The following is a 25,027-nucleotide window of genomic DNA, read 5'->3' on the forward strand; positions in this document are numbered from 1 at the left end:
ACTAGGACTAGCCTTGTCACAGAAATGGCAGTTATTAGAAGGAGGTCATGCAATCTGTTCCTTGCTCATGGGATAAGGAGTTTCTTTCCTGCTACATCTGCTGTCTGTAATAGCATAACATAAAAGGTATGAATAGTGGCTAGCATTTGTCATTAGTAACACCTCAACATGAATAGTATGAATGGTGGCCAACCACACAAAGTCTGAGTATAGTGAATCAAACACAACATACTGTAAATTTGTTAGCCGAGTACCTGTGGGGAAAAACACATGATGAAAAGGTGTAAGATTTCAGAAATAGGCAACATACAGATACAAACCTTCCAAAAAAGGAAAACACATGAGGAGAAGCTGTAAGATTTCAGAAGTGGGCAATATACACAAACAAACCATAAAAAAAAAAAAACAGAATGTCCACATTTTTGCCTCATATTTTTAGTCTGTTTCTCATAAAATTGTGGTTTTGTGGCAAATGAGTGGTAAATCATTGAGGGTTGAAGTCAGAAGATAATGACAGACATTTGAGTTTTAGACTTCATACCGGTCAGAAAATTCTTGCTACTGCAAAACCTGTTAATCTATCAACTTTCTAAGTTTGTAAGAGCAATATTTAAAAATGTCCCTATTTTTGGGCCTTTGTTCCCCAATTATTTACAGCTCTGTCCAGATTTTTTGGTCTAAGAGGTTGAGAGGTGTGGCCTGCACACCTTCAATGTTTACCTTTCCATTTGAATATCTGCTACCCCAGTTTACCATTAACAATAACCTTTAATGCTATAGCCTTTTGCCTCATTTGTTAACTATGACACCATCATAAAGACATAGAAACATCACAGTCTTGTTCATCAAAGACTCAATTCAACGGTACAAAGGCCGGCTGTTAAAATGTGCCACTAATAATCTAGGGTTATTAAAGGGTAGGCCAAGACCAACGGAGAGTGAACATTCAATGGACAATCCTCTCAATATGCAGGGATGGTGCTGAGGTATGCTGGCTTCTAGCTGACACCTGGCAGAAATGATGTGTACTTTGCATTTTCATGCAAATCAAAATGATTTTCTACAGTGAGACAGATGAAGAAAAACAACATAAAAAAAAAAAAAAAAACTATTGTTGAATGCTAACCCTCAAAGGCACTAATTAAGATGACAGAGGGGTGGAGTGGGTGGACAACTGGAAATGGAGTGGGTGAATACAAAGGGTGACTAAAGCTATTTAACTGTCATTTTTTGTGTGTATTACTTAAAGCATTTTTCACTATAGTTGGTTAAACATAACATAAAATATCACTTATCAAAACCTATTCTTTAAGTTATATTTTGAATTAATCTTTTAGGCAGAAATGCCTCTGCTAGACCAAAAACACCACTTACTTCAGATACTGTCAAGGGAAAGATAAAAGGAGCGAACATTCAATGGATGCAGACATTACAATGACCACACAGAAATGTGCAGAGATAGTAAGATACACTACTAGCTATACCAAATTCAAAAAACTGACAATTTCAGAAGAAAATTATAGAAAAAGTCAAGATGATTTTGCAAGTCATTCTTCATTCCTGAGCTCAGCAGTAATGTACAAATGGTCAAGGGTATGATGTATCTATGAATAGTATTGTGAAGCGAAGCAGAAAATTGGTGAGGTGTCCACAACAAAACCATGCCAGTGCAAGCAAATTTGTAGTGCGACTGAAAGGAAAATGACAGAATGTAGAACTTCCTTTATCAAAAAGCTGTGCATTTTGGTTGTGAAGTATTACTGATGTTTTTATATATTAACAGTGTGCATCACATAAAATGTGATGCGAGTGTTGCACAGCATTTAAAATCTAATAACTATTACATACACAAACAGAAGGATAGTTACAAAGCAGCGTGTGGCCTGTTTGTTGTAATGTGAGTGAAAATGTTTTATTTCTCTAAAGGCTAATTAATAAGACTAATAACACAAGATAACATTCAACAACATTCTGCTAGTAGTTGTCAGACATTTAAATAATGAAATAAAAAATTTTTTCTATCAGTGGACATCATTTCGGTGGGTTTATATCACATAATCAAACTTCCAAAATATTGAACACCAGAAGCTCGAACTTGGAAGTTCGAAATGTGATAACATCGAACGCTCAGAACAGCAAATGTTTTCCCAGGGAAAAATGTTGCTTTTCCGAGAAACACACACACAACACAAGCACACCAAAAATGAAATAATCCACACACATATACTTTAAAAAACCCTACTTCTAAACCTACACTAAACCATACATACAGTACTACCTATCCACTTACCTTAACCTGCTCCCTAACCCTAAGGTCTGTAACTATCGCACCACAGTGGAGGAAGTAGCGAAGCCGCGGAACGGCCCACCGAAATCTTACCCTAGGCAAGATTTCGATGTTCCGTAGCTTTGCTATTTTCCGCTTTCGATATAGTGGTTTTGATATTGTAGCATTCGAAGTTGTGAGACTTCGATGTTACAATATAAACCCCATTTTGGTCTACAGTGTGCTTAAAAATTCTCCAAGTAAAACTTCCCTTCATTCTGCTTCAATAAGTCATTTGCAACAACAAGAGAAAGGTTTAATTATATCACTTAAGAAAAAAATATATAAAAGAGCATTTGTAATTTTACCAACACACACACACGCACACGCACGCGCACGCACACACACACACACACACACACACACACACACACACACACACACACACACACACAGGGGAAAATGTTATCCTAAGCAGTAATATGATATTATTTAATATAGTAAAACTGCACAAGACAGAGTGATAGCAGGCACCATCAAAAGCATGCATACAAACATGCACACAAACACACACACACCAAAATAAACAAAACTCTCATGCTGCCCCTGCAATTAAGACAATCAGGGTAAAGTCCCACAAGAACAGTTCAGCTACTATGACAGTTCAGAGAGTGTGATGCCGTTCTATTTCATTGTTGCGGTATTCATTACAATAGGGATCCCTGCCAAGGGCCACCTGACATCCGGCCAGTACACCAAAACCTTTAGGTTGCTTTACAGTACACCTTGCGTCACATGTATGCTCCTCGCATAGCATAGGGCATAAAGGTGACATCCGGACGTACTATCCCCTGAATTTCTTTGCAGCCAGTCCGAACACCATATCTTGATCATTAGCCTGAATGCCTGTTCCGTTGCTGGTTCGCCAAACCACTGCAGACAACTGCCCCATTGGGTTTTGTTTCTCTTATCTTTCTTTTAAATTTTTGTTGCTTGTGGGGTTTCACGTCACCCAGTGTGGGAGATGGATTCCCCATAAAGACAGTCATGAGCAGTGCCTATTTTGCCTCTGTAATTTCCATGACCATATGTCCTGTTCAATTTGTTAGTTCCCAAGACCCTCCATAGTAGGTTTTCTTCTTTGACTTTATATCTGGAGAATCAATGTCTTAAGCACTTAGCTACAGGCAAAAATGGAGAGAACTTCTGCTCTGAGGGACAGCTGTCCATGAAGAAGGTGGCCGAGAAATCTATGCCAGATTCTTCTGCTTTTCAGCCTCTGCCAAACATCTCTCCTGAGGCGACTGAAAGCCTGGAGGATCACCCGGTTCCATCATTGGATTCTTTTGCCACAACCATTTTGGAGTCCAGTGGGGATCCGACCTAAAGACACATCGTTGGAGGCACTGCAGGCATCCAAATTGGATGTTCAGGGGGAACCACAGCTGATTATCTCTGAGGAGCCTAGGGGTGCTCCTCAAAATTTGGTCAGAGAAAAGACCCAACTACAATTATTGAATGCCATCCAGGGTCAGAGTCTTCTAAGTTTTATAAGACAGATGTCCCCTTAAGGAAAAAGCAGAAACTAAGCACGTTTCTCCGACCCCTAAGGACCCACAGAGTGAATGGCAGTCCTAAAGTCCTTCACCTAGGGGTTGTTTAATGCTTTGACAGCATTAAAAAAATCCCAAGTGAAATGCAGTAAATACGGAGAGGTAGCCACTTAGCAATCCAATGTGTTTATTTCAGCCACAAAACAAACGGAAAAGAATTGTACAACTAAACCATGAACACCTTTAAAAAACTCGACACATGCATTTTTGTCTATTCATTTGACTTCATCAGATAGTTAGTATATCCCTCTATTTCATCAGTATATATATGTGTAACCCTTAATTATTAAACCAATAGGATTCACTATCTCATTAAATTCCTGCCTATTTTAATTGGAAGCCATTGTATACACAAAAAGCAATTATAATGAATCTTAAAATCTTATGTTCTATACATTGTGTTAATTAAAAACTTTGTTTAGTTAAGACCAAATATTTCTAACCTTTTGTAAAAATTTATTATTAAAAAACTTTCATTAAAAACTTCATGTTGTATTTAAAATATTCCTTTTTCTAAATATATACAGTCCTTTCAATGTTAAATTCCATCTGCCATCTAGAGGTGAAATTTATTATTGTTTTTCTGCCTCATTCAAAGCTTTGCAGACCTTAGTTTCAATAGTGGTAAAATTGAAATGTACTCATTTAACCCAGGAATTTTCCCTGCGTCTAAGGTTATTTGCCACCACAATTCTCTAAACTCTATTCTTTCTTCCCAAGGACCACCCGTAATATCCTGTTGAATTTGTTCTAATACCATGAACTTGTATTTATATCCTGGGCATACCTTACTGTGTTTATATAAAGCATTGCACTCTTTCTCCATTGTTATTTCGTACATGTGCTCATAAATCCTTCTCTTTAACATTCTCTCAGTTTTTCCTATATAAAAGGACCCACACTTTTCACAAAAAGCCATATAGACTATACCCCTGGATTCACAGTTATAATACTCTGAACTGTAAATCCATCTTTTTCTACTTTCCAAATAATAATTGTCTTTATTTATTATATATGCACATTGACTACAATGTCCACATTTGTGTGTACCTATTCTGTTTCTATTGAAGTTAAATTTCTGTTTATTTTCTATAATATTTCTAATACTCTGTGAATTCTTGTAAATTATTTTCCTAGGTATCTTAGATAAATTCCCTATATCTGTAAAGGCTATAAATTTCTCCCATTCCTTCAAAAATATATTTTTGATGTTATTATTTAATCCATTGTATTCCAGTATTAAAGCCTGTTGGAATTCCTCTCCATTATGTTCCTTATTACTAATGATTTCCCTCTTATTTGTATCACTAGTTTTTTTTACTTTTGTAAATAGGTGCAAATTCAGTTTTTCTTCCTTCTTCCACTTCTTTCCTAATTTGTTTGATGAAATTCAGGGCGTAACCCCTTTCTACAAACATTTTTTCTAGTAGTTCACATTCGACTTTAAAATCATTGTCTAAATTAGTCATGTGACTGCCCCTAACAAATTGTCCCTTGACAATGTTTCTTTTACAATGAAGGGGATGTGCATCTCAAAATGTAGAAAGGAATTGCAAAATGTATTTTTTCTATATATTTTGGTTTCTAATTTTTGCCCCACTTTATAAACTTGTAAATCCAAATACTGTAATTAATTTTCTGAAATTTTATGAATAAAGTTTAAAAAGTTCGTGGTACTACTCATATATATCAAGAATTCATTAAATCTTTCTCTTCCTGCTGTCCAAAAAATTACTATGTCATCTAAAAATCTTGGGTACAGAATCCAGCATGTTTTAAATTCAGAATTCAAAATATATTTTTCCTCCCAGTTTGCCAGTATTAAATTGGCATAGGTTGGGGCACATGCTGCCCCCATTGCTACCCCTTGTGTTTGTTGGAAAAATTCTCCTTTGAAGTATATAAAGTTATTTTTCAATATTAAACTCATCAACCAAATATTAACTAATTTTTCATTTTGTGTCATTTCCTTATTTTCTTATACTATTTCTTCCAACATTGCCATACCTTCAGTATAAGGAATACAAGAGAATAGGTCTACAATATCTATAGTAATGAGAAGATTATCATAACATATTTGATCCGGTATTTCCTTAAAAAAATCCCAGGAGTCTTTTAATATATTTATCCATCTTGTCCATAGGCTTTTTAATTTTGTGTCCACATATTTAGCTAGGGTATAGGTTTTGGATCCCTCTACTGATACTATAGGCCTGAGTGGTGGATCACTTTCATTTTTGTGGATCTTAGGTATACCAAATATAGTGGGGGTTCTTGGTTTATCTACCTTTAAAAATTTATAGGTGTTATAATCAATAAGTTCCTCTTGTGATATATCATTTAGGTTGATATCAATTTTGTTGTAGGCTATATTCATTTCATTCAAGGAAACCACTGTATATCTAGTTTCATCCCATAATATAACATTCATCTTACTCTCATATATTATGTTATCCATAAAAACTATCCCTCCCCCCTTATCTGGTTTCATAACTCTAATGCCTTCATTATTTTTTATTTCATACATTAATTCTTTTTCTTTTTTACTTAAATTCCATTTACATTTGGGCCCATTTTCACACTTCCTTACCTCACTTTCAATCACCATTTCCAGGTTTTTCAACTGAGGGTGTAGAGGTGGGTTGTAGGTACTCTTCCTTCTTAGTTCACCATTATAATTTCTCTTTTCAGGAAACATAATACTCATATTCACTTTTCTTAAAAATAATTTGATGTCCAACTAACTTCTAGTAATTTCCCCTTTCTTATATGGAATGAACTTCAGACATTTTGAAAATAGTCCAAAGTGTTCTTCTACTATTTTAATATTACTGAAATTGTATATAGTGAAGTTATTGAGTGTATTTTTGATTCCATCATTACATATTTCCCAACAAAAGTGTGTATTGGGATGGGTTGGGTGGGTATTAGTTAAAATCTCCTCTGCCCCCTTCTCGCTCCTCTCATCGGAAAATGTGGTTGTGGTGGGCCCTGTCTATTTATCAGCCTCTCTGATCTACGTAATGTTGGATAAGCCTGATCATATTCTAGATCCCCTTCCCTAAAGGGGGTATCTTCACCTTCATTATTTTCAACATGGTGGTCCTCTTTGTAGTAACCCATACCATGGTTATAACTAAAATATTTATTGGGTGGCTTAGGGTAACTAATGTGACTCTCATACTCTTTAACATCTCTTTCCAATTTTTTAATTTTCCTATTTATCAAAGTCTCACATTTATTGTCTATATCTTTCCTTAGGTCATATTATTTACTTTTTTCTTCCTATATATCAAATATCAAATCGTCTTTAATATACTGATCTAAAATATCTATGTCCTTTTGAATAGACTCTTGAGTTCTAATGTTTTCTCTTATAATCAATTTTAATACATCCAAACCACATTTATTGAATACTTTTATAAGTTCTTTATAAAGAACAGAGTCTGGGTTGACATTGTTTGGAAATTTGTATACTCGTAGTCCTTTCAGAACAATCTCCCTGGAGATGCATTCCTTTAAATACTCATTCTCAATGTCTAAAGTCCTGTATTTAAACATTAATTTAGAAACCTGGTCCAGTTTGTTCCTGTAGGACCCATCCTGATTATGTTGTTTACTATTGCCATTGATTTTAAAATTAGGTTTTGTCCGTAACCAATCTTTGGTCTCTTTATAAATGTTAGAGTTAACAGTACCTGCAACCTTCGCTCCCTCATTGCTCGTTTTGCTACGAGTATCGGCACTTCTGCCTTTGCTTCCATTAAATCCCTTTTCTACCGCTTTGAAAATGTTAGGGGTGGAAGCTGGATTAAAAGTTCCACAGTTGTCTCCTTCAAGGTCGCCAACGTTGGAGGACACGCCAATAAGCTCTCCTTGTTCGCCATTACCAAATTCTGTTTGTTTGAAATTACCTTCAGTTCCTGAAACTCGTACTGGGGCAGCATGCGCCCCAACCTATGCCAATTTAATACTGGCAAATTGGCAGGAAAAATATATTTTGAATTCTGAATTTAAAACATGCTGGATTCTGTACCGAAGATTTTTAGATGACATAGTAATTTTTTGGACAGCAGGAAGAGAAAGATTTAATGAATTCTTGATATATATGAGTAGTACCACAAACTTTTTAAACTTTACTCATAAAATTTCAGAAAATGAATTACAGTATTTGGATTTACAAGTTTATAAAGTGGGGCAAAAATCAGAAACCAAAATATATAGAAAAAATACATTTTGCAATTCCTTTCTACATTTTGAGAGTGCACACCCCCTTCATTGTAAAAGAAACATTGTCAAGGGACAATTTGTTAGGGGCAGTCGCATGACTAGTTTAGACAACGATTTTAAAGACGAATGTGAACTACTAGAAAAAATGTTTGTAGAAAGGGGTTACCCCCTGAATTTCATCAAACAAATTAGGAAAGAAGTGGAAGAAGGAAGAAAAACTAAATTTGCACCTATTTACAAAAGTAAAAAAACTAGTGATACAAATAAGAGGGAAAGCATTAGTAATAAGGAACATAATGGAGAGGAATTCCAACAGGCTTTAATACTGGAATACAACGGATTAAATAATAACATCAAAAATATATTTTTGAAGGAATGGGAGAAATTTATAGCCTTTACAGATATAGTGAATTTATCTAAGATACATAGGAAAATAATTTACAAGAATTCACAGAGTATTAGAAATATTATAGAAAACAAAAAGAAATTTAACTTCAATAGAAACAGAATAGGTACATACAAATGCGGACATTGTAGTCAATGTGCATATATAATAAATAAAGATAATTATTATTTGGAAAGTAGAAAAAGATGGATTTACAGTTCAGAATATTATAACTGTGAATCCAGGGGTATACTCTATATGGCTTTTTGTGAAAAATGTGGGTCCTTTTATATAGGAAAAACCGAGAGAATGTTAAAGAGAAGGATTTATGAGCACATGTACGAAATAACAATGGAGAAAGAGTGCAATGCTTTATATAAACACAGTAAGGTATGCCCAGGATATAAATACAAGTTCATGGTATTAGAACAAATTCAACAGGATATTAGGGTGGTCCTTGGGAAGAAAGAATAGAGTTTAGAGAATTGTGGTGGCAAATAACCTTAGAGGCAGGGAAAATTCCTGGGTTAAATGAGTACATTTCTATTTTACCACTACTGAAACTAAGGTCTGCAAAGCTTTGAATGGGGCAGAAAAACAATAATAAATTTTGCCTCTAGATGGCAGATGGAATTTAACATTGAAAGGACTGTATATATTTAGAAAAAGGAACATTTTAAATACAACATGAAGTTTTTAACGAAGTTTTTAATGAAAGTTTTTTAATAATAAATTTTTACAAAAGGTTAGAAATAATTGGTCTTAACTAAACAACGTTTTTAATTAACACAATGTATAGAACATAAGATTTTAAGATTCATTATAATTGCTTTTTGTGTATACAATGGCTTCCAATTAAAATAGGCAGAAATTTAATGAGATAGTGTATCCTATAGGTTTAATAATTAAGGGTTACACATATATATACTGATGAAATAGAGGGATATACTAACTATCTGATGAAGTCAAATGAATAGACGAAAATGCATGTGTCGAGTTTTTTAAAGGCGTTCATGGTTTAGTTGTACAATTCTTTTCTGTTTGTTTTGTGGCTGAAATAAACGCATTGGATTACTAAGTGGCTACCTCTCCGTATTTACTGCAGTTCACTTGGATTTTTTTGGTACCTTTGGGCAGTTTCTTTTGTTTGGATTATTTAGTGCTTTGACAGCTTTAAAACCTCCTCAGGGAGTTTCTGTTTCAGCCCCCCCCCCAATCCTCTACTTTCCTTAAAAGAACCAGAGAACAGGCTTCCTCTGTGGAGGAGGCAGATTCAGATGAGGAATCCCTTGCTTTCTCCTCTCAGACTCGCTCTCCTTTAGATTATGGGTCTGAGGAAGAAGAATCTACTAGTCCTGATACTTCTTCTGAGATTTCTTTTGGGGACACAGTCTCTAGAATGATGGAGTTTTTTTAAATGGGACTGTGCTTAAGTTTCTGAAGTATAAAAATGATACTGTCCCTCCTGTTTTAGCTGCTTTGTTGGATGCTTTTTCTAATGCTTCTAAGGCTCCTGACTCTCAGCCCTCTGCCCTCGAGAAACCTGGTAGGTTTTATAGGGTGCCTGAGGACTGTAAAATTTCTGTATAAGTTCCCTTCTGCTGATCCCTGGGTGGTGTCTGTGGCTTCTGACAAGCCACCTCAACTGCTTCCTTCTAATTCTTTGCCTTCTGATAAAGATAGCAGAACCATGGAAAGGTTAGGTAAAAAGTATTACACCTCTTCTACATCTTTTAGGGATGACAGTTATTAGACCCATATGTCCAGGTACTTTTTGGCTTTTTCTTTCCCAGACCTTTCAGGTGATTTCTGATCTTTCAGACTTTGAAGGGAAAACAACTGCCCTTTCCCTGTTAGGGACTTCCTCCCAGGTGACTCATCATTCCATCAAGTGTAGTTATGATGCAGCAGATGCTTCCTCTAGGACTGCTGCTTTTGGATCTGTGATGAGGAGGTATTCTTGGCTTCGCCTTCAACCTTTGCCTGAAGATATTAAGGCTAAGTTGATAGAAGCTCCTCTAGATAATAAACAATTATTTGGCGAAGCTGCTACTGCTTTAAGTCTCTTCAGGATAAGGGCAAAGCTTTACAGGAACTTAAACATGTGTTTATTTCTCCTGTACCTAAATTTCAGAAAGATTACCCCAAAAAGCCAGCCTTTGATAGTAGACAATCTCGCCCTCCCCAGGGTAGAAAAGGTGGGAAGCAGGCTCCTCCTGCTAAGGCTACTCAGACTTCTCTGCCCCAGAAGTCTCCTTTTCCTGATAAACCAGATGCTGTCTATCCTATTCTTACCCGCAACTTTCCTTTCTCTTCGATTTTCTCTCTCTTCCTGTTTGGTTAAAGATTATTCAGGACTCCTGGGTTCTGTCCATTATCCGCCAAGGGTATTTCATTGTCTGGAAATCTCTTCCCCCTTTTATTGGAATTCCTCAGGACAGCTGTCCTTCTTTCCAGGGGTGCTTTGAGATCTCTTGACCCAGGGTAGTATGGAAGAGGTTCCAATGTCCGAAAAGGGGAGGGATTTTTACTCCAGAATGTTTCTAGAAAGCAGGTACTTGGAGAACAATTCACAACCTCTCTCATCTAAACACTTTTCTGAAGGTTCCCTCTTTTTGAATATTGTCCCTTCAGGATTTGTTTCCTCTTTTCATTAGGCTTATATGATGTCTCTGGACCTCGAGGATGCTTATCTCCATATCCCAGTTCTTTCCCTTTTCAGGAAGTTTCTACATTTCTCTGTTGCTTCCTGGTATTTTTAGTTCTCTGCTTTGCCCTTTGGCCTTTCTACTACCCCGAGGGTTTTCACCAAATGCCTCACTCCTGTGATTGCCTTTTGCAGGCTAAAAGGGGGTCCAAGTCTTTGCCTACTTGGACAGCCTCCGTTTCAGGCAGCCTCTCCAGAGACCTTACTGTAAAATCTCCATTTTGCCATTTCCCTTCTGCAAAGCCTTGGGTTCACTACAAATTTCAAAAAGTCCTTTTTGACTCCTTATCAGAATCATGTCTTTCTGAGTTGCAGGATCCAGACAGTGCCTATGCAGGCATCCCTGCCTCCTCCCAAGGCCTTAACTCTCAATTCCTTTGTCAGACTCTTCTTACTCTGTCTTCAATAACAGCCAAGGAATTTCCGAGAGCTCTGGACTTCATGGCCTTCACCATTCCTATGCTCCCTCTGGCCAAACTCCACATGAGAAAGTTTCAGTGGTTTTTGAAGTTAGTTTGGCTTCAACATGCTCATCCCCTCAAATTTGTAGTTCCTCTTCTGCCTTGAATCAAGAAGGAACTTCAGTGGTAGATTCAGCAATTGACTCTCAATCCAGGGCTGCCTTTTCATCCACCTCTCAGGAGCTGTTCACAAACACTTCAGACATGGGAGGGGGTATCAGCATTTGGCTCTGTAAATGCACAAGGAGTTGGGTCACCTCATCAACAGAAAGAACATATGAGTGTCAAAGAGATAAGAGCACTTCTGCTGGTTCTTCAGGTTTTTCATCTTCTGTTCTCCCCAGGACCTCTAAAGGTGTTTACAGACAATAACACAGTGTTGTGGTACGTAAACAAATAGGGTGGGGGAAGGGGGGGGGCAAGGTCTTATCTTTTTTTGCCAGTTGGCAGTCCTAGGGTGGGAACTTACTAAACAGTATCAAGTGACTCTTCAGAAAGTTTACATTCCCTCAGCTGAAAACATTGTGGCACATTCTCTGAGCAGGTCCATAACTCAATCCCACAAATAGATGCTTCACAGGGATGTGCTTCTTGACACTGTCCACTCATGAGATACTCCTCAAATAGATCTTTTTGCCTCCCCTCTGAACAAACAATTTCCTCTATTTTGTGCTAGAGTCCCTGGAAGGTGGATGCCCTATCTTTTTCATAGAAGGGGATATTTCTTTATGCCTTCCCTCCCCTTTCTCTCATTCCAACTGTCCTGTTCAAAATTCAACAGGATGCTCCCAAAATCTTGTTGGTGACTTCCATCTGGCTGAGACAGCATTGGATTCCTCTTCTTCTGCATTTAGTCAAGGACAATCATCAAAAGTTACCTCATAAGGTGGACCTACACAAGACAAGGGATCTGTAATCCATCCCCACCTGTCCACTCTTCATTTGACAATGTGGGTAACAGGATTTTGATTCCACATAGACACCTTTTTTTCTGAGGACATGCTAAGGGTCCTGCAGGAGACCAGGAAGCCCAATTCCTTAAGGGCGTTCTTCATATTAGGACCCCCATGGAAGCCTGTTCCTCCTCCCTGGGATCTTAATTTTGTTTTAGAAAAACTGACCCATGCTCCTTTTGAGCCTGCAGCTTCAGCTTCCCCACAACATTGCTCTTGGAAGACTGTACTTTTGTTAGCCCTTACTTCTGCCAGACAGGTGTCTGAGCTCCAATCCCTTATGGCTTTTCCTTTTTTTTGTGTGTTTCATAAGGACAAGGTGTCCCTGTGTACTAATCCTTCTTTTTTGCCCAAGGTGGTGAATGAGTTGTCCCTTAATCAGTCTATTCAATTGCCCACTTTTTTCTCTTCTCCACAATCTGATAGTGAGAAGGTGCTGCACATGTTGGATGTGCAAAGACAACTCAGATTTTATTTGGATAAAACTAAGACTTTTAGGAAATTTGATCAGCTCTTTGCTTCCTTTCATCCTAGGTCTTTAGGATTAGATGTGACCAAGCAAACTATTTCTTCTTGGATTTCTAAAGCCATTTATTTTTGTTATCCTTTCATGGTAAGAGCCTTCCTTTGTCTGTTAAAGCTCATTCTACTAAAGTTGGTGCTTTTTCCAAGGGTTTCTATTTTTGAGGCAGCTACCTGGACTTCTGTACATACATTTACCAAGCACTACAAGTTGGATGGAATCTCCAGAGATAGAGCTGGTTGTGCTAGGACCATCTACATGGTTTCCTAGAGAGCTCTACAGGTCCTTTCTCTTCCCTCTCTTCTTCCTGACCTTTGGCACTCTCCCTATTGTAATGATTACCGCAACAGTGAAATGGAAGGACATAGCGCAGTTGTGTAAAATCTTACCATAATGGTAGATGCCCTTCTCTTTACTGTTGCAGCACTCACTCCTCCCCTTAGTCAATTTGTCTTCTGGGTGTACTGATTACCTCTCTTTCTCCTTGGAGTGGCATTCCTTTGGGGGCTCTCAGCTCTGGGGATGGCACGTCTGGACATCATCTGTATGCCATCCAAAGAGGTGTGACATACGGCATACCTTAAAGCATCCTAAAGGCTTTGGTATACTGGCCAGATGCCAGACCACCCTTGGCAGGGGATCCCTACTCAAATAAATGATGGTAAGAATTTACACAACTGAACTTTCTTTTATAATCCAATTTGTAAGGCACTGCTCTAGATCTGAATGATGTAACTTGGCAGCCAGAAAAACAACTCATTAATCTTTACAAAAAGATTGTTTAATTAAAGCATTTGTTATAACGCTTGACCTTCAAAAGCAAGCAATGTGTATATCCCTTGAAAGGAAATGTAATCTATAAATTTGCAAGTCTGCTATAGTAAGAATTGTATGTTACTGAGACCCTGTTTGGATGACACAAAGCCAGCATTCCAAACCTTTCTACGCAATAAACTAATAAGTTATTTAAATTCTCCAATTAATTAGAAATGCTTACAGCCTGCCAGTGAATTTTAAAGAAATAATTTTACATGACAAAATCAGATGACAAAACATAATTCAAACTGATTGCTGGCTTTTATGTGTACAGTAATGCAGGACATTCTATAATGCACATTATATTAGCAAGTTTCAGATTTTGTTCCAATACAAAAACTGTAATATTTTTTATTGTTAAAAATAAAGTTATCACATGAATTCACGCAAAGTAAAAGCAACACTATCTAAGTAAATTCCACCAAGTTACCTCAAACATCCGGGCAGACTTCATCTTAGCCTCCATACCCTAGTTATACACAAGATCTGGAAATATCCACAACAACTTGGTAAATAACTATGGTTAGTATGCACTCAAGCTCTTATAACCTAATGAAAGCAACACTGGCACAAGCCAAATTTACTCAATAGCTTCAAGTATGGGCATGGCAGGCATGCAAAATGTGTTTATCACCCAATGGTCAGGCAAGGTAGGAATAACAACAGGGTTTTTTTTCTATCATCACTAAGTATACAGCAGAGATGAGGGACACAAGGGAAAAATAAGTGGCCCTCTCCCCACTTAATAGACAGCAATTTGGTGACTATCTCTTGTAGTCTGGAAACGAGACTGATGTATGCTTCTGCACAACAAGAGAACTTAACAGAAAACAGCCAGACCACAATTTTAAGAAGGTCTAGCTCTGGAGTGAAAAAAAAGCTATTCAAATTTTCAATGAAACAAACAATAACACTGGCACTATAAAGTCCCCAATAGGATAAGCAATAGTTAAATGGCTATAGGGAAGCTTTCCCTTCAATGGCAGCACCCAATGGATAAAATCTAAAAGAACTCATCCCTAAGAAGACATGCCACTAAAAGACACTACCTTCACTAAACAAACAGAATTTACTGCTCATTTTCTGCAGCCAAAAATAGTTTCATCACTGCAATAAAATATGTATTCTGCATTACTATCACTGTCCATTACTATAAACATTCACAGTCAACAAATGTAAATAAGTGTATACAATTAAAATAATCATAACTGCTCTTTTCTAAATCCTACTAGCTAGACATAGTTGAGAATTAAAGCATATACCCTGATAAATATTACTCTAACTACAATGACCAATCCCTTCAACACAGTGCAACTTGTGGACAAGCAGACAAAACAAATAAGGTACCCAGAATCTTGCACCAGGTCTTTTTATATCATTAATATTACAGGATTATGAGCAAAGGCACATGACAAAGATGGAGGAAACTGAAAACAATGGGGTCAGGAGATTATAATTCATTTGGTCAACTACTTTATAATGTTTTTTTTCCTTCAGCTACAAACGTGTGCAAATGCTAACTATCCCACCCCAGCTTAACACCTATACCTAGTTATGTTTGCTTCCTGGATGCAGACATGATAGTAAATATTATAATGGATAATACTTTGACACTGTAAAATTGCTGCCCCTTCCACTGAAAAAAAGCATATCAAGCGATTGATCCGCACATTGTCTCTCTAGCTCGTCGAACGTAAAGGTGTAAATAAATGATACCTGGTGACTGAGTGAAGTTTTGCCCTGCAGTGTTGACTGTCTGAATGAAGAAGTATCTCACGGGTAGTACAATACGGGACTTTAATCCTGGACCCCACACCAGAGTATTTTTCGGACTAATATCTTCAACACTTGCAACAACTGCAAACCACAGGAACTGTAGCAAACAGCGGTTAGCAACCTTAAATAAGCATGTATTCCATACGTTATTTTTCATTTCCTTAGACATAATTATGACTAAGTCTAATACTTTAGAAATCAATAAAGACAAGTTCGTCTAATGAAGTAAACTGAAACACTTCCCATGCTTTGTCAAACTTTTCCGGAAGATCTGGCCAGCCTTGATAGGTCAGTACAAACACCAATAAGAAGTAACCGTAAAGAATCCTAAAAATTCTAGGCAACTAAATGTATTGCAAAGTCTGTTTACTATCGTGCTTTTAATTATTGCAGCAGCGTGGATGCACTTTCTCTTACAGCTGTACGAATATAACATACTTCCGATTGAGAAACAAGCTCTGATAGTGGTTTAGTCCTCAGAGGGATCGGTTTATAGGGTGGTGTAATGACCACTTGTCTTGAGACACGATGTAACCTAGAAAGTATTCTTACACCGCTGCACTAAACACACGTCATTCTTATAATACTATATTTAATTCAGGGCTTGGTATTATTGAAGGAAGAATATACTATTTTTAAGTAGGAATACATTCCAAGTTAAGCTAACTAGCCAATGAGTTTTTGTGTTACTGCGTATTTGCTTGAAAAGTTCAGCGGTAATGCGATTGTTGATGGGGAAGGCTCATATACCGCACACGGCAGGAAACTTATGCAGAAACCAAATTCCGCGTTGCCTAATACGTCGCATGCACTAAACCTTTTCGGGTTTATACGAAAGGTAATGGCAAGAGTATCGCTTTGGAAAAGTCTTTGCCAGTCTTGGCACTCGAGGGGCACAAAGCTGACGGTCTACAGACCATTCCCTTATTACAAAACAGTGTGTATATAAAAATAAAAAATTATTGAAAAAAGAAAACGGTGTGTATCGCAGGCCGTGAACATGCACACCCAAGGGCAGCTAAACAGTTATATGTCTCAACTGGCCTTGATTTAAAAATTTTACCCAGTCCCTCCAAAAACTAGTGATTTGGGGAGGAATAATGACGATAAAGTTATAGATTTATTTTACATCAGAAAGTGTATGTTCACATTCTCGTGTTCTGTCACCTTCTCATGTAACAGTACTACTACTAAGTTGTCAAGGGAACAGTACTAATATTTTTAAAAGTCTAGATTTTTCCACTGATTCTGGGGGTGAGAGGTTGAGACTAAGAACTATGGAGCATACTCAACTTCTATGCTCAAGAATTCTGGACTAAGAGAAGAGTAACACAAGTCCCAAATCGTTTTAAATGTTACTCTAATTCACTTTAAAACTTAAACAGGTTTGACACCAACATGCCTTTTTGAACAAAAAGTATGAAACTGTAATGCCTGGCATTACTGACTGACTCCAGTCCTTAATTATGTACCATAAAGTAAAACATTTTATGAAAGACAGGACCAAAATATGGGTTAAAACCAGGGATGTTGTTTGTCTTTTCGGCTTTTCCCGGTTATGGGTCACCAAAGTGGAACTCCAGTCTGCTAATGAATGATTGGCAGTAGATTTTTATGGTGCCGAGTTGCCAGCCCGACACCCATCCTTCAGTGAAGGCACGCCTATTCACGCATGTCTTTCGGAGGCCACTCGACTGCAGGGAGGACATGCAGACTGCACACAGAAGGCACTCCAGTGGAGAATTGAACATGAGAACCTCTTGCTGTGAGGTAACAACACTACCGCTGTACCACCACGGCTTATGGGTTAAAACCAGGGATGTTCTGCAAAATTAGGGAGGACTGAGAGCTCTGTGGTAGAATCTAATAACTGCTGTTGAAGTATGCAAATAAGTTGGTGTGGCTAAAACAAAGCAGTTTTGTGGAGATAAGCTTAGAGCAGCTAGTTTGCACATTGAACAGCCTATCAAATCTAAACTAGTTTAGTGTCAAACCCCGAAGACTACCCAAGGAGCTCTCTGTATAACCCAGTACGTGGCCTACAGTATGTAGCCCACTGAAATACAGGTCTGGTCAACATGGATATGCAATTTCCAAATGTCTCTGTAGCCAGCTTGGTAGATATGGGCATCCTGAAACTATGCAGCAATTGTCTCATATTCACAGACAACTATTTAATCCTTAAAGAAACAAACACATTATGTGAGCGATGCACATACAAAATTTCATTGGAGGCAAAAATCTCCCATACAGACAAGGTTTTCAGGAACATACACACACTACATTCACCACAGTCAGTATCCACCAGACGCACAGACCAACCTATGCTGAGGCAATCTTTCCAAACCTCAAAGAACTCCTAAGCCTATTAACAGCAATGTCTGTCCTTAGCAATCTCTAATGCAATCACCCAAAAACATATGCCTACACCCAGTGAAGCCCCAACAGCAACGCCCATAAGACAGGCAAATACATTACCCAATGCTCTTGTCATAGGGACTCGATTGTATGACACACAGATGCCCCACTAACCACACTGAACAAGGAGAAGATAACAGTTAGTTGCTTGTGGAGCCAGGCTAGATCAAATTAAGCACACACTTGAGTCACTACACCACAGGTGCCTGTATGATTCAGTCACAGTCCATGTGGGCGTTAATGACTTGAGACGTATTTATCAGGGTTACATGAAGAGAGACATTGTTGATCTCTCTCAATATGTGTCTCAGGCAGGTATATGCTTTGCATTGAGCAGCACCTTCACCAGGGATGGTGCCACATTACGACCAAATGATGACTGACGTCAATAATTGGCTTAGTTTCTGGTGTCTTCCCAGGAGGATTCAATATTTGTCAGCATGGGAGGGCATGGTTTAAAAACCATGTTGCTTTGCAAAAGATGGTCTTTACCTCTCTCTCTTACCCTTCTCATATTGGCTAAAACTTTATCCACCCCGTAAAGTCTTTTTAGTTAATGCCAAATTGAAAAACCTACTGACATAATCAATAAAGAAACCTAATACTAAGAGCCTAAACAGAAAACTCCACAGCCTACAAGCTTTCGGCATTGTGAAGAATATAGAGCTCTGCGCCATTACAGAGACATGGTTTAAATCCACAGAAGTACTTCAGCAGTGTAAGGTTTCAGTGTCTTCCACACATTTAGACCATCAGCTGCACAGATAGGGACAAAAGGTGGAGTCGTCTTAATCTATATTAGCAACAAGCATAAATCTACATTGCTTAAACAGAACGATCCCCTGGAATTCATCCATGTGCAAATCACCACTGACAAAGTTCCATACTATATCCTAGCAGGCTATAGATCACCTTCTGTGTCTCTAGAATCCCATAGTCCATACTGAGACCTACTGAAGACACTCACTATTAAACCAAATAACCTATTTATGACAGACATTTAACTAGGCAAACACACAATGCCTCATGCTCGGAGGCAAAATGATTCCTGGACTTTAACACACACACTAGAGGTTTAAACATACTGGACCTGGTACTCACAAATATAGGAGAGCACTGCACCCCCTACCCCCAATGTCACATCCTCACTGGTGAGGTCAGAGTAAAAAGCTGTACCCTTTAAAATAAAAATCAACTGTGTAACCCCAGCAAACCCTTTAACAGTTAGGAATTTTTCCAAAGCAAACTACACTCTAAGTAATGGTCTGTCAAAATTTAGTGATCCCCTAATCCCGAGTTCACAGCAACCTATGTGAAATTGTTCACAAGAGATTCTGTACAACTATGTAAATGGCTGTATAGAGGCTGTTGTACTTACTAGAAGTAAGTCCAAAACAAACTCTAAAAGCAAACCACACTAGTGAAATCCTAACCTTAACATGGTATAAAACAAAATGAAAAAAAATCATGGCTAAATTCAGGAAGAGCAATTCACATAATGACAGGAAAACTCTAATTAAACTAAACAGGAAACCAAGAGGGCTAATTAAGTTCAACAAGGCCATTTATGAGGTCAAGTTAGCCTCACAGGCTAAAGACAACATAAGGCGTTCTAGAGTTATGTCTAAGACCTCAAAGGCAGCACATGTCAGTGTGCCAAACTGGTGGTAAATGGTGTCACCTTCAAAAAGCAGACTGGCATTGCAAATTTGTTGGCTGTCCAGTTCAGCTCCAACGTTCCCCCTGTTCCCCCTGCCTTCCCTCATAAACCCCCAACCATTAATAGTAAGCAGGTCATGATAGTGGTCCCTAAGGCCAAAACACTGCTTCAGTGGGCCCCAACAATATTCTGGGATGCCTCCTGAATAGCTTGGAAACATGACCTATCAGGACCACTTGAGTCACTTTTCAATTATAACCTCAAAACAGGCTTTGTACCACAAAAATGGAGGACTGGTTAATCACTTCACAAAGGTGAACTATCAAATGACCCCAGAAATTACAGACCTATTAGTCTATCTAGTCTAACATGAAAAGCCATGGAATGAATTATGGAAATGATCAACAAAGACGTAGGCAACCTTCAGATACTGGACCCACCCCAGTTTGGGGATTACTAAACCTGCTGGACTTCTTTAAAAAGTTCACCAAGACAATGGATGAGGAGAAAATAGTACACACCACCCACCTGGCTCTGGTTAAGGTGTTTAATATAACACAATATCCCGCACGGGTATAGTTGACAAACTCACCAAACTAGGCATAAAGCCCTACATAACTCACTGGATTGCCAGCTAGCTCATAGACTGGACCCAGGAAGTCAAGGATTGGTGATACCACCCCCACTAAAAGATTGGTCACCTGTCGGGTTCCTTAGGACTCTGTGTAGGGATGACTCCTATTTGGCATCTGCTTCTCAGAGGTAAAGGCTAATGTCAGGGGCCTTTGGCTGACCAAGTTCACAGATGACTGCAAATTAGGATCTATCATAGATTCTCCCATGACATAACATCTTATAAGAGGGTCTAACACAGACAAATGACTGTTGCCAAAGTCACAGACTAAAACTCAATGTAAATAAATGCATTATAGTGCCTTTTGGGAAAACTGTCACCCAGTCTAATTACTGTATCAATAAGACACCCCTTAAAGTTGACCCAGTAGTCAGGGATCTGGGAACATATGCAGACAGTAATCTGGCCTTTGACCAACATGTGGCCAAGGTAGTAAGAAAATCATTCTGTGTCACCCAACTTATACCTATCTGAGTATAATGCTCCCTTCGACATGTACCTGACCAGACATATGCAACAGATGGAACATCCATAAAGGCTCCTTACAGGGGAATCCAGGTTATAAACACATTGTCCTATACGGATTGCCTTAAAGCCCTATCTCTATACTCCATCTCTTACATGTTACTGAGAGGTGATCTCTGTCTGGCATACAACACATCCTTGGATCCAGCTCTGATGGACCTCTTGCACATCTACAAAACATCAGAACTACTAGATCCAAGAATTTAAATTTTGCTTGTAACATAAAAATACATATTGGCGAGACAGTTATGTATCTCAGAGGATCCCCATGCTCTGGAACAGGCTCCCCATCCATGTGAAGCAGAGTCCATCCCTAACCCTATTTAAGCATAAATGTAACCAATGGATGGGAAATTGGAAACTCACCCCAGGTTTGGCCCCCATGTCTGGATAGACAGAGGCAGACAGTAATGCTCAAATTAACATAACTCCCCCACATAACCTCTAGAAACTTCCTAACTAATAAACCCCCTCCTAATAAACGCCCATTATACATAGGGACACAAATGGATTCCATTGCATGGCTAGGCTTATGAAGGCACTAGTGGGTGTTAGCCTAGTATATATGTATGAACCTATAAGAATAGCAGGTTCACCTTCATCTAAATTATGTCACAACTCTGCTGTGCACTACTCCTCTGTAGTGTTTGAAAACATTTGAAAATGTCCAAGTAGTAAAATGTGTGTAAACAGTTGCAGCTGTTCATAGAGGTGAGATAGCTGACTTGGAGAGATGAAATCTGCAGCTTGTCATTGTCTAAGAGGCTGCTGCTATCAAGAGAGTATCTAGCTGCCTTGAAGGCATGCAGCAAACTTGGGTTTTCACACCATGGAGCATTAATGCACATGACTGTGTATGCTTCCGTTGTATAAGTAGTTTCTTACACTCCACAATAAATTATGTGTAGCTAAGCTTTCTTGCTTGCAGCTATTATAAACATAAAAACCCATAGACTGCCCATCCCAGCTATATAGATTTTTGAAATGTCTAGCATTTTATTATGAGATTAATTGATTCTTCATTTTACTCTATTTTAAATATTTTTTTTTTTTTTGTTTCATATTTTTTTTAGGTTTGTTTTTATTTTTTGGTTTATTTTTTGACAGGTTACAGAATAGTAGTTTTTATGTTAATCAGTAAAAAAATAGTAATTCAGACTGATAGCTAATGAATTTCTATAATGATTTAGATTTATATTTTTTGCCATTTTTACCATTTTAATTTTCTTTTGCTTTTGCTTGTTTTACCATTTGACCTTTGCTTAGGCATTAATAAGGCATTATCATATATATAATATACTGATATGCCATATATATATGTACTGATATGTAAATTAACTGATGCTGTTTCACAAAGTCATTAATAAAACTAATGCTTGTAACACTTGTGTTATAAAGATTTTTTTTTATACTTCAGCAGCTTTTTTTCATTTTATCTTCTTTTGTCTTCATTTGTGGGCATTGGAACATTATGGAATATTGTGGATTAGGATTCAGTGCTTGATATATGGTATGTATGTATTAGTATTAAATTGTTTATCTGTGTAATTAGCATTACTACAGTGTTACTTACAGGCTTTGCATAAATGTTTCACAAAGGACCGAAGGCTGAGCCTTGGAAAAAAACTTGTTAACTTTTACTTTTGGGATAAAATTGTTTTCAAATCAAATGGTGGGTTCTGTTCTGGGTAAAGTGTGTTAACAGCCATGGAGAGATTGCTTAAATAAGAAGCTAGATAAGAAGCTAGAACAGGGAAACTTTTAGTTTGCACATCAGTGTTGTCAGTGTTGTTGAAGATCTGTATGGGTGCTGTGAAACCAGCAAAATCACAGGTAACATCTCAAATCTCATAAAAATTGAAAGTTTTTGTTTTGTAAATTTTTTATTTTTAAACTATAATGTTTTTTTTAATTTTTTAAAGATTTAACTTTATTAATATTGAATTTTAGGGCAAGAATTATGCATTTATTAATTTATTTATTGTTCAAATTCACCTACAATATTCACACACCTACACTGCAGCCAAATCCCCCATTTTTTTTTTTTTCTTTTTTTTTTTTTTTTTTTTTTTTTTCCCTCACTTGTTGTTTGCCCCAGACCATTTTCATTTCTGTTGACTCAATGCGCCTTTGCAAAAAAAAAAGTTGGGACACCCCTGATATAGATATAAATGTTTACATTTCGTACTTTAGTTATTTCTGTGATTTCTCCAGATATTGCCAATTCCAGAAACTGCCAACCGACAGCAACATATTTCCAACAATTTATACTGAGAATAGAGACAGTTCAGCCTTTACTTTCTTGCAAGAGCAGACAGACCTGCTGATAATAGTTCTAAACACAGCTTTTCAGAACAGGCATATATATTGTAACAAAACAGTCAGGGAAAAGGAAACTGTTATGTATTTGCTCAACAATACACAATGATAATTGTGGCAGAAGAATGTACTTAAATAGGGCTGCTTTCAGGTCTTTACTCAAACAAAAATACAGAAAGGAAGGTACTGCAGAGACACCTGCACATATGTACATGACATGCGTTTAAAGTGTGCATAGGTACACACACACACACACACACACACACACACACACACACACACACACACACACACACACACACACGCACACACACAATGCCCACATATGTTTGTTGCATTGCCTCTACTGGGCAGAGACCATTTACAGTGGGGACCTAAAGAGAAAAATTCCACAGAAATAACAGTATGTATGAGAAGAAAAACAGAAAAATTAATGTAGCTTTGACTAAAAATTGCAAACATATAACATATCCACAAGGCTTGGCATTACTGTCTGAGAGCTAGTCTTCTTTCAGCTTTTCCCAGTTAGAGGTCGCCACAGCAGAACTCCAGTCTGCTAATGATTGGTAGTTGATTTTTACGTGCCGAGTTACCAGCCCTGATGCACAACCTTCAACAAAGGTACGCCCATTCACGAATGTCTCCACGCAGAAGATGCTCTAGCTGAGAATCAAACTGGACAGTGTCTTACTGTGAGGCGACAACGCTACCCCAGCACCACCATACCTTAATTCCACAGTCTAGTACTGCTAAAAGACTATCACTTTTTCCTAAGTAAAATTATACAGTATAGATACATTGCTTTACAGTGCTCAGTATAATTGTCATTAATAAGTTTCAGCAACCTTTTCTAACTTTCTTTGTAATTGTTTATTTATTAAGTTGACACTTCATTAAATCAATTGGTTCAAAGGTTCCTTTTAGCAATAACTCAGACCAAAAAGCAAAATGGAATTGTACAATAACTGATAATTTATATTTAGTAAAATTACCATGAGATACATTATTTGCAGTGAGAAGTATCACAGTTGATATTATTTGTAGTTACAGGGGCTAAGCAAACATTAATGCCTGACGGTGTGTGTTAATGTATAATTAACATCCACCCAGAGGTGTTATGAGGGCTGTACATCCCTGGAAGGGCATTAGTTACACATTAACACACACCCTGGATGGCATTTACTCATATATATATATATATATATATATATATATATATATATATATATATATATATATATATATAGTTCCAAAAACAAAAATAATAAGACCCAAAAAGCACTTTAGAGGTACAAAAGTAATTTTGTACCTCTAAAGTGCTTTTTGGGTCTTATTACTTTATCCGGTAATGGATTTACTACTTCAAGTGCTGGAATTTTTGTTTTTGGAACTTTGTATTTTAATCCGTGCACCATTTTTTGGCGACGTGCACTTGATTATTTTGGTGTGTGTGTGTGTATATATATATTACTATATATTTTTTAGTATATTTTTGATGTAAAATAGTTTCTCTGCCTAATGTTTCATCTTGCTATAGTACATATTAATGGTGCTGGAGGAAGCATTTTTACAGCCAAAATATAACATTTAAAAAATAACCTGGTTATTTACTTTATTTATTTTTTTTTTTTTTGGGTCCCTTACTCCTAAATTGTTTGGTTGGGAGTCACTGAAAATTGGAATTATTAAATAATGTTATACATTTGAGCTTCAGACTTTTTTTTCCTTCAGAAAATTCATG

The 25,027-nt window shown here is 37.4% G+C and overlaps 1 protein-coding gene across 1 annotated transcript in view; it reads right to left on the reverse strand.

Moving 5' to 3' along the window:
- Positions 1-16,162, reverse strand: part of POGLUT3 (protein O-glucosyltransferase 3) — a 573,319-nt gene extending 557,157 nt beyond the window's left edge. The window contains exon 1 of the mRNA XM_044072624.1: positions 15,671-16,162. Coding sequence (XP_043928559.1) covers positions 15,671-15,899 — 229 coding nt within the window. The 5' untranslated portion in view covers positions 15,900-16,162. The remainder of the gene's footprint in view (positions 1-15,670) is intronic.
- Positions 16,163-25,027: the final 8,865 nt, after the last annotated feature.

The sequence above is a fragment of the Protopterus annectens genome, chromosome 5.part0 (assembly GCF_019279795.1).
Source record: "Protopterus annectens isolate FY-2018-M chromosome 5.part0, PAN1.0, whole genome shotgun sequence".
Classification (NCBI taxonomy): Eukaryota; Metazoa; Chordata; order Ceratodontiformes; family Protopteridae; genus Protopterus; species Protopterus annectens.